A 9,885-nucleotide genomic window follows, 5' to 3' on the forward strand; every position below is an offset into this window, starting at 1 on the left:
TTCCATGATACTACTTTCCAGTCTGCAACATTACATGAGTCAAAACAGAGCATATAACTGGCTTAAATTTAAAAAGCAGAACTTTAGGCTTTGAAGGTATTCACATATATTCTGTACAACACTTGAAATTTAGAAACTCAGCCACTGATTTAAAAATAAGACTAGAAAATACATATTTATGGGTCTTTTTCAAATATCCACTTAGCAGTTAATAAGAGTTCAATAACATAGAGAACATGCATTAAGTGATCTTTATTGATGTTTTACATTCAGTTATTTCTTCATTATTAATTCTTCAGACAATCATACAAGTATGATAAGTTATTTTCTATTTGCTGTGGGGATTCAAATGTAAAATAAATACAAAATACATTTGTGGTTCAACGAACACTTAATGAAGCATTTTTTTTTCTGAGGTATTCCTTTCAGTCTGGTATTTCAGATCTTTTTACTTCCCCCCAGAATTGTCTATTAAACCACAAAATGGATCTGTGAACTGGTGATCCAAGTCCCCTGTGAATCAATGAACTTGATTTTCGACTGCATTAGACATATTTTTTGATCTCATCATACAACACCAATACAAAAGCGCCACCCATGCCTCTCAACACATTGGACCAGGCACCTTTGAAGAAAGCCTTGGGTCCTTCATCTTTTGCAATCTTCCTCCAGCAGTCAACTGTGCCCGTGTACATAATGTCAGCTGTGGAAACAAACAGGAGTAAGGGCTCCGTAACTCTGGAACAAAGATTTTTTTTTTTTCTCCCCTGAAAGACATCTGCACACAGTGTTACCAGTTTCATACAATCAGTGTCTTGAGCATTAAGCCCTATCTCTATGCAATACTCAATTGGACATCTTCCTTGAAAATGGTTTGGCTCCTGCCGTGACTGTTGGATCTCCAATGATTCTGACTCCTTCAACTCAGATCAATGAGTAATTAGAGAAATAAAACCAGGTACTTCAAGCTGTCAACCTAAAACCAGGGAGCATTATGCTACACAATCACCTTTTACATGGAAGACAAAACTGAGGCCTAATGTCAAGTTATACTGCTTAAGATTGATTATATGGCTAAAATAAAGGGCTGTAACTGTCAGGTTGAACCATGTCAAACTGTTAACACCTGATTGTTTTGGACTTTAAAAATGGCAGTCTTACACGTTTCAACCTATAGAAATAAAAATTTTTTCCATCACAATGGACTGAGTCAGGCCATCTCTCTTCCAGCTAAAAGCTCCTCTCCCAATTACTCCTGCAATAACTAGATAAGGGAATCCATAATTCTTTTTAAGCAACCAACTAATTACTTCTTTTTCCTTGCTTCTACACCAAGGCTGTAAGGGCCCAAGGTCTCTATCATGCTAAATACCTGTTTAGTTCATCTGTAAAAATCTCATCCTTGATGGTCTTTATCATTTCTTTAATAGAAAAAAAAAATCTTTTCCTAAAGCAACAGTTCAGAATGTTAGGGGAAATTAAGCATAATCTTTCTTCCCTAAACCTTTCTTATCACATAGTTTTGGTCATCTGGAATCATGAAGACTGAAAGGGACACTTAACAGGGTTCAGGCTTACCCCCTTTCCGGCCAGACTGCATCATCATCCTACGACGAACAGTGTCAAAGGGGTAGGACACCAGCCCGGCCACCGCCGTCACGCTCTGGGCAATCATCCAGCTCACGATAATGTGCACGTTCTTGGGGTCAGGCAACATCCCTGCGGGCAGAGCCAAGCAGCCAAACAGCTGTGAGATGAGGACTCCACTCAGCTGCTGGGCCAAGAGCAGGTGAGTGGAGGTGGGAGAGAAGGGGCATCTGCATCTCCAACTGTACTCTGCGGCCTCGCCCCCCCTGGGGAGACCTCAAAGCTACCGGGGCAGCCAACAGAAGCCAGCTGCTACCCTTTCTGGATCCAGGGATGTCAGCACTCTGCAGGCTTTGGTTACTTCCAGTTTAACTCGGAAACTGGTATGGCTGTGTCAAAAGGGAAGTAAGTTCGCTCTTCCTTTCTGAACAGCTCAAGGGCAGAGTTAATTTCAGTAGAGGACACAGAGAGGCCTTTAGCTATTAATGTATCCACACCACATTCAGAAGCCTTGGGTTAGCCCAGTGACTGGAAAAGAAACAAGGTTAATAAATGTGAAGTCCTCTGGAAGCTACAGATCCCACAGGCCCTTCTCTCCACACACACTCCTCCTCGCCGCGCCCCACTCCCACCGCAGCCCCTCTCTCACCCTTGGCAGTATCATAGACTCCGAAGTAGGCAGCTCTGTAGATAATGATGCCTTGCACAGAGACATTGAAACCCTGGTAGAGACCCCTCAGGCCATCAGACTTGAAGATCTTGGTGAGACAGTTGCCCAGACCACTGAACTCACGCTGGGCGGCACCCTTGCCCACGTCGGCAGCCAACCTGGTCCTGGCAAAGTCCAGCGGGTAGACAAAGCAGAGGGAGGTGGCCCCAGCTGCCCCACCGGAGGCCAGGTTACCAGCGAAGTAGCGCCAGAACTGCTTATGCCGATCCACGCCCCCCAAGAAGATCTGCTTGTACTTGTCCTTGAAGGCGAAGTTGAGAGCTTGGGTGGGGAAGTACCGGATCACGTTGGCCAGGTTACCCCTCCAGAAGGAGAGAAAGCCCTGCTCCCTGGGGATCCTCACCACACAATCAATGATCCCTTTGTACTGCTTCTCAGCGCTGATCTGTTTGCTGGCATGCTGGACCTGGGGGAGTGGAAGGGGAGGGGTGGCAGGGGACAGGCAGGGAAGGGGAAAGGGAACAAGACAGGAGAAAAGAAGGTTTGCACTCCCTCCATGTCCTTCTGAGAATACCGTTTGAAAAAATCAAGCCAATACGGAGAAAATGTAAACATATACTAGCTACCAGGAAAATCAGCCCAAAACTCCAATTTTTGTCTCAATTGCCAGGGCCTTTTTACAGAAATGTGTGCCCTAGATTAACTGAAAGGGCCCTTTTATGTAAAGATGGACATTGATTGCATTTTCCCTATACACCAGGCTTGCTGGAAGACAGAACTACCCAAGCTACATTCCCCCAAGGGCTGGCAATGTAACAGGCATGCAGGCAGGGGATGGCACTCCTCAGTGCCACTCAAGTCTCCCTGGAGATGAGGCTCTCTCCTAGTCGTTGCTCTCACAGGGGAAGAAAAAACCCACTAAAGCCTGGAATTTTGCAAGAAACCAGTTACTGAGGGGTTTGTTGCCCCGATGAGGAATTTGTTGGGGTTTGGTTGGTGATGATCCAAATCGCAATTGGGCAATCTGGAGCAACACAGGACGCATGGCCGTCATGGGCCACTCAAGGACCAGGCGTGGGGAGAAGCAGATTCGGAGATTTTACGCATGGTGATCTGAGTTTATTTGGAAAATTGTTTCTTAATTTCTCAAAACCCCAGCTGCTTTTGTCTGTAAAATGGGGGAAAAGAGCATCTATGTCGTAGAGGTTATATAAAGGTGAACGAAATGATGTGTCGGTCTCTAGCACAATGCCTGGGACACGGTAAGAATCCTCGAGTCACAGCGATCCTTTTGACGTTTTTATTGTACAAGATGGCTGCAGATGAAAAGGACACTGAAAATCTGGAGAGGCCAGCTTACGAGGCCCTAGCTGGAGCGCGGGTGCTGTCACGGGCGCAGGACCTGGCAGGCTGCAGCCGACTCCGGGGGGGTTTCCATATATAGACACCCTACCGCGGGGGCGCCACCCGACACCAGGAATCTGCTACTGACGCTGGACCAGTGTCTGCGCAGAGGGCACCTTCCCCTGAGCGCGGGCCCAGCGTCGGGGCCTGCGGCCTAGAGCAGATCTCCTGCGGCTCCCCGCGCCCCCGCGTCGCTGCAGGCTTGCACCATACCCCGGCGCCGTGCCGGGCCCGCGCCCCGCGCCCCGCGCCCCGCGCCCGCGCCCGCGCCCGCGCCGTGCTCACCTGCAGCAGCAGTTTGACCCTCTCGATGGGGGCGACCGCAGTCTTGGAGACGGCAGCGGCGACGCCACCTGCCAGGAAGTCCTTGAGGAAGCTCAAAGCCTGATCACTCATGATGACAGCCGGGCGCACTCAGTCTGCAAGCAGCCGCGCTCGCACTCGCGCTCTGGTTCTCGCCTACGCCCGGGCCAGGCACCGCCACGCCGTCCCCGTCCCCTGCGCGAAGCGAAGAGGCCGCTGGGCTCGCCGCAGCCCTCCTTATAAGCCCGGCGCGGCGTCTCGCGAGAGGAGGAGGTCCCGGGCCGGAGCGCGCATTGCGCATTGGCTGCGCAGGTGCTGGACACCCCCTCCTCGTCCCCCTCCTCCGCAGAGGGCATCGGGGGCGAAGCCGCTTCCGGGAGGCAGGGGTGGGCCGGGGGCTGTGCCTCCAGCCTGGGACGTTTAAAGGGCACATTCGGGTTATCTGTGGCGGCGAGCAGAAGGAACACCGTGTCACCGCGGCATGTGGGCCGCTGTATTTATAGCACACGAAGGCTTAGCCCGGGGACGGACACGGGACCCGCCGCCTGCAGCCGTGCTTGCTTTAACCTCGGGCCCGCACGGGACGCGCTCCGGGCCAAGGGAGTGGGGGCTATTTTTTTGTCCTGTCTCCGTGTCCCTCGCCAGCCCTGCCTGCATCTCCACCTCTTCAGAGCTGTGCGCTCTGGCAAATCCATTGTGATCCTCCTAAATAAATGCTAACGTCACCTGGTGCTGCGATCGCCTCCTCAGATCTGGCAGCCGGCTGTCCCCCCTCGTCTCTCCATTCAATCTTGCAGTCATTCATGCTGCAATCGAATACCGTGCACCGGGCAGTCGGGGGCCCGGGGAAGCCCGGCGCAGGGCCATAGGTGAAGACCTGTGCTTGAAAGGGGGCGTGTGGGCCTCTGAGGCTTGCTGCTCCGGGGCGCTTCTTGGTGAGCTCCTTCTTGGTACAGCTCAGAGGACACTCCTTTTGTCCCCCCCCTCCACCACCAAGGGCTTAATGTGCCACCGTGCTCTCCACTCCGGGCGCCCGTTCTGGGCAGAATGTTCTCAATCAGCGGGTGCCTTTTTGAGGGTCAGGGCTCACAAGCTCTCCCAGGTCGGATCCCTGGCTGTATGGATCTCTTTTTAATAGGAAGATGGGGTTGCGGAGATGCCATCCCAGGCCCAAGGAACTCATTGCAATCATAGTTAAAATAGGTTATCCTGAGCTTTCATTTCTTTCCCCCCAGGAGTTCACATAAGGTGCACAGGTTTTCAAATACAGCTGATCTGCTTCTGCCTTCCAAATACAGCTGTTCCTTCCGCTAGAATGAGGGCTGAAAGTTTTTGACCTCAAACTCTTTACTCAACTCTCTTTCCATGTTTGCTAATGTCCATTTGTGCATTTGCAAAGGTTTATGATTTTTTTTTTAAGGAAAGAGTTTGCTGATGAGTACAGAAGTCACGGTAAGTGTTTGTTGAGCTGCAGCCGTGTGTCACTTTGGGCAACCAGAGGTCACGGGTGGCATGCCAGGCCAGAGGATACGCATTTACCCAAGGAGAGGCAGAAATCATGATGAGCAGAGCAATGTGAAAGCTAGGAACCACTGCACAGCGGCCAGAGGTCAGAGCAGATAGAAGGTCAAGAACTTGGGAGAGACTCACAGAAGAGCCACTTACACATGAATTCAACAAACACTTGTGGAGCGTTTGCTGTATAAACCATAACTAAGCGTGGCCCTGTGGAGTCCACGTGAGTAAGACATGGCTTGTCACCGAGGATCTTGTGGTGGAACGTCTTTGGCTTGAACAGGTTTATTTATCACACCTTCACATATGGATTTCCATGGATCAGAAGAATTTTATATCACTACGGTAGTGTGCTATGTTCCAGCCTATTAATATAGAGCACCTGTTTAAGCCATTTTCTATGCACTGGTTGTTTCTTATTGTCATCATGAAAAAAAAATGCTGTTAAATAAATGCTTGCACAAACTTCATTGTATCTTTTAAGATTTTCCTTTTCATGTACTCCCAAAATGGAATGCATACAATGAATGGTTTAACATTTTGCAGCTCCTGTTAGATATTGATAAATTGCTCTTCAGAAATCTGAACTCACCAGTAAAATAGACTGGTGCTTTTTATTCATAGGCCCTTCTTCAACAATGACAAAACCCTTCTAGTTATTAATATTATGAGTTCTAATTAGCTCTTCTTTAATTTCTATGAAACCGTACATATTCCAAATAATTCAACTTAATTTGTTAGGTTTTCTTACTGTGTAAACTTTTAATCTTCTTCAACCAACTTATAATGGAAGTATTTTTACTAACAACCACTGTATATATTTGGGACAATAAACAGATGTTGAGAATTTTCCATTTTGTTGTTTTTGATATTTATTTTATACTGTTGTTATTCTCCCAATGTTATTTAAATATCAAATATATATTATGATAATATGCCTTATGATTTGCTATGACTATCTGTTTTACAAATACATTAGTTTATTCTACCCTAAAAATAGATATATTAGTCTATTTTCCTCTTGGTAGAAAAGATATCTTTGGTTATTTTAAAAATATCTAGCAATACATTATGTATTATAAGGATATAATTTCACATTCCACCTTACCACTCTTGGATATCCCAACAGTAATTCTTAAGTAAATATTTTTTCTCTCCATTATTTATTTTATAGTATTAATTCTAGTTTTCAGATAGTGATCTTATAATAGCTTTAATTTATTCAGTCTCCATACTATCACATATAGGTGATCATAATTATTTAGGAAAAAAAGCTAATACATGTTTCTGCAACTACTTAAAAGATAAAAAGTTTTATCTGCTTATATATCTAGATTCATTTTTGCTTTCAAGCTGTTCGATTATTTAAACATTGCCAGAAGTTTTAACAGACATTTATATTAAAAATTAACAATATAATAATTCCAGAAGTATTATCATCATTGTTATACTTCCTTTTACCAATCCAAATTTTTTATATTTTCTAAGCGAGAGATGTATTTCTCCTGGGCTTCTCGCCAATTCTCCTGTCATGTAGAGGGAGCTGTAACGGGAATCCTTGACAAGGGGTTTTACACGGAAGCCCATATGTACAGCATTCCCTTTTCACGGACTTTCTCAGAAAAGAGAGGCCTCAGATGCCCTCTGGGGCGTGAGCTGCCCGGGATCACAAGATCCAGGTATCACTTACACAGGCAGAGGAGAGGAGAGAATGGCGCTCGGCACAACATGTGTCTCCCGGCCAGTCCCAGGACAGAGTGGCTGTCTGTCAGCAGGAGGATGGATAAGGCATCTCAGGGATAAGAGAAAGCACTTCACTTCCAAATGTGGCATGAATCCTGGAGGCTGGGAGGATAAGCTACATGGAAATGGGATTAGGGTACTGAGCTGGATTTCTGCACTTCTGGGGGCTTTTGTAGAACTAGTAGCTTACCAAACTGAGACTACAGAGTGGGAGCTGCTAAAGAGTAAAAGGCAGAGCCAAAGAGTCAAAATAAAGGAAAACACTTGAGGATTTTGCCATGCCTATGTGCAGGTGCACATCTGAAAGAGTTAGGAATTAGAAAACACTCCCACTATCTGTGCACATGGGACATGTCAGCATTAAGCAAAGAGGAGCAATACATTTATTTCTCATCACTCAAGAACCCATATGAATTGCTGGATGTCAATCAAAGGAACTTAGTAAGACTCATTCACATTGATGCACTGCTTTGAAAGGACAAAACAAAATGAATATTTTTCCACAATTCTTGCTTGGGTTAGCTTAGTGAATTAGAACAACACTCCACTTAAAAATATCATTTATAATGAATTTTCTTTGTATAAAGTCCGTATTAGAGGGCACACACACCAACCATATCTTCACAAATCATGAATATTCATGGAAATTCCTCAAACCACCAGTAGTTACCTAATGTAGGTGACATTGTAAAACTGCAACATGTCTCTCTCTTTTTTCTAACTCATTTTGTTCATTCTAGGAACTTTCTACCTTTTAGTGGCCAACTCCCTCAGGTATTTAATTTCCTCCCATTGTTCCTCACTAAAATTGAAATGATCTGAACCATTTATACCGCATTCATTCATTCATTCATTCATTTTTCTCTTTTCATCTTCCTACAAGGATTCTGAATACGTACACTGGACACCATGCACTCTCTGGGGTAGGATAAGATCGCTGCCCTGAGAAGCTCACATGCCAGAAGCAGATATTCTTGTTCTGCCTCCAAAGCTGTTTCAACACAAGGACAAGGGTCCAAGTGTAGGGCCCAGAAGTAACTCAGTGTGAAATCTCAGTTAGAATTTGTGTGACTTTGCAAGCTTACATTATTTTTAATTGACAGAAACATTGTATATATTTATTATATACTACAACATGATGCTTGGATGTACATATACATTGTGGCATGGTTAAATCTAGCTAATGAACAAGTGTATTACCTCACATAGTTATTATTTTTGAGGTGAGAACACTTAACATCCACTCTTTGCAGAAGTTGCATTTTCAGCATTTTATGAATGCTGAAGTATTTTACGCCCTATTACTTAAAAGAGGAGACTTCGAGGGGGGCAGAAAAGCCCCTGAATCATGGAAAAGAGGTCAGAGGGATCCTTTCAGAAGGCTCTCTGCTTCCAGCCCCTGCAGCCCACCCCAGCTGGCACAGGCAGGCTGCACACTTCCCGGAGACAGATTGCTGACTCCCTTTCTCCCACTCCAATCTTAGCAGCCTCTGCTTTACTCGAGACTGCAGTGAGCACATTTAGTATTTCATGGCACAACTAAACCTACACTTGCACTGTAATCACACCTCTGACCGTGGCCCTCCACCACTCACACTGACATCTTCCAGTTTCACTGACACACAGCCTCCCGAATAAACCCGGTAATCACCGAACGTTGCCTTGATGGATTTTCTAAGTATATTTTGAAACGACTTCCCCAGGGTTTTAGGGTTCCATTCTACCAATCATTAAAAAAATTTGCTTTATACCTACTATTGAAATCAATACTATCAGAGACATCATCTTTTGTCATACGTACTGTTGAAGAACGCTGTTTTGCTATTTTAATGTCTGTGGGCTTTTTCCTATATGCTTTCTATTATTTCGTAAATCCTCAAACAGTTGCTCAACTTTTTGTGTCATTGCCACAGGGAAAGGAAAAGATTCAAAAAGTAGGGGAACATAGAGTCTATTCTTGGCATTAGAATTTCCAAAGGAAGAGCTAGATTTCAACTATAAACAGTAGAGGGGCTGCAAAGCTTCCAGACCATCCACAATTCCAAAGATTACACTAAGTTTTCCCAAACCCGGAAAGAAAAGAACAGAGAGAAAGCAAAAAATGATGTGCCAGTGTGAATCCCTGGGAGAGGGGAAGGGCATGTAGTTCTGTCCTGGGCCAGGAAGGCAAAGGTTGGTGCTATTTGGGTACACACACCAGAGGCAGCCTCGCAGAATTAATTTAAGAGAGCAGGAGAAGAAGTTCCAGGCACCTGCATGCTAACTTGCTAATGGCAAAGAATCTTAGTCAGCCCTGTTGTGTTTCTCCTGGTGTGGAAGCAGCAGATTCACACTCTGTACCTGGGGACACCAGTGGTAGCTGAGAGCAGGAGAGCCCTGAAGAGCCGTGTGGCTAGAAAAGAGGAAAGTGTCAGAAGTGACCTTGATGGGGCAACGGCTGCAGGCCAGAAGGAAATAAGGACCCAGAAGCTGAGGCCAGCGTGGACAGATGGAGATTTAGACCACATGGCCCTCGCTCCCACCCTGTGTTGGATGTAGTCTTTCTCTACGGCTGTCTATGAAATGCCAGCCTATGCATTTCTGTTAAATGGCTACGGTACACTCGTAACTAAATCTTTCCATGTATGAGCTCCATGATACCTTAAACATAAGAGTTGTTCAGC

At 45.7% G+C, this 9,885-nt stretch overlaps 1 protein-coding gene across 1 annotated transcript; it reads right to left on the reverse strand.

The window, feature by feature from the left end:
- Positions 1-237: 237 nt before the first annotated feature.
- SLC25A4 (solute carrier family 25 member 4) lies at positions 238-4,177 on the reverse strand. The gene is made up of 4 exons (XM_062213237.1): positions 3,947-4,177; positions 2,237-2,723; positions 1,579-1,719; positions 238-703 (listed from the first exon to the last, which is right to left on the reverse strand). Exons 1-4 carry the CDS (start codon positions 4,055-4,057, stop codon positions 546-548), a joined length of 897 nt encoding a protein of 298 aa, XP_062069221.1. The 5' UTR covers positions 4,058-4,177; the 3' UTR covers positions 238-545.
- Positions 4,178-9,885: the final 5,708 nt, after the last annotated feature.

The sequence above is a fragment of the Lepus europaeus genome, chromosome 16 (assembly GCF_033115175.1).
Source record: "Lepus europaeus isolate LE1 chromosome 16, mLepTim1.pri, whole genome shotgun sequence".
NCBI lineage: Eukaryota > Metazoa > Chordata > Mammalia > Lagomorpha > Leporidae > Lepus > Lepus europaeus.

Bases quoted from the DNA above. Each gene is read 5' to 3' on its own strand.
- SLC25A4 (XM_062213237.1), bottom strand. From the start codon at position 4,057: ATGAGTGATCAGGCTTTGAGCTTCCTCAAGGACTTCCTGGCAGGTGGC. The intron at 2,724-3,946 runs GTGAGCACGGCG...CCACTCCCCCAG, and splicing joins GGGTCAAACTGCTGCTGCAG to GTCCAGCATGCCAGCAAACA. The intron at 1,720-2,236 runs GTGAGAGAGGGG...CTCTGCCCGCAG, and splicing joins AGTCTATGATACTGCCAAGG to GGATGTTGCCTGACCCCAAG.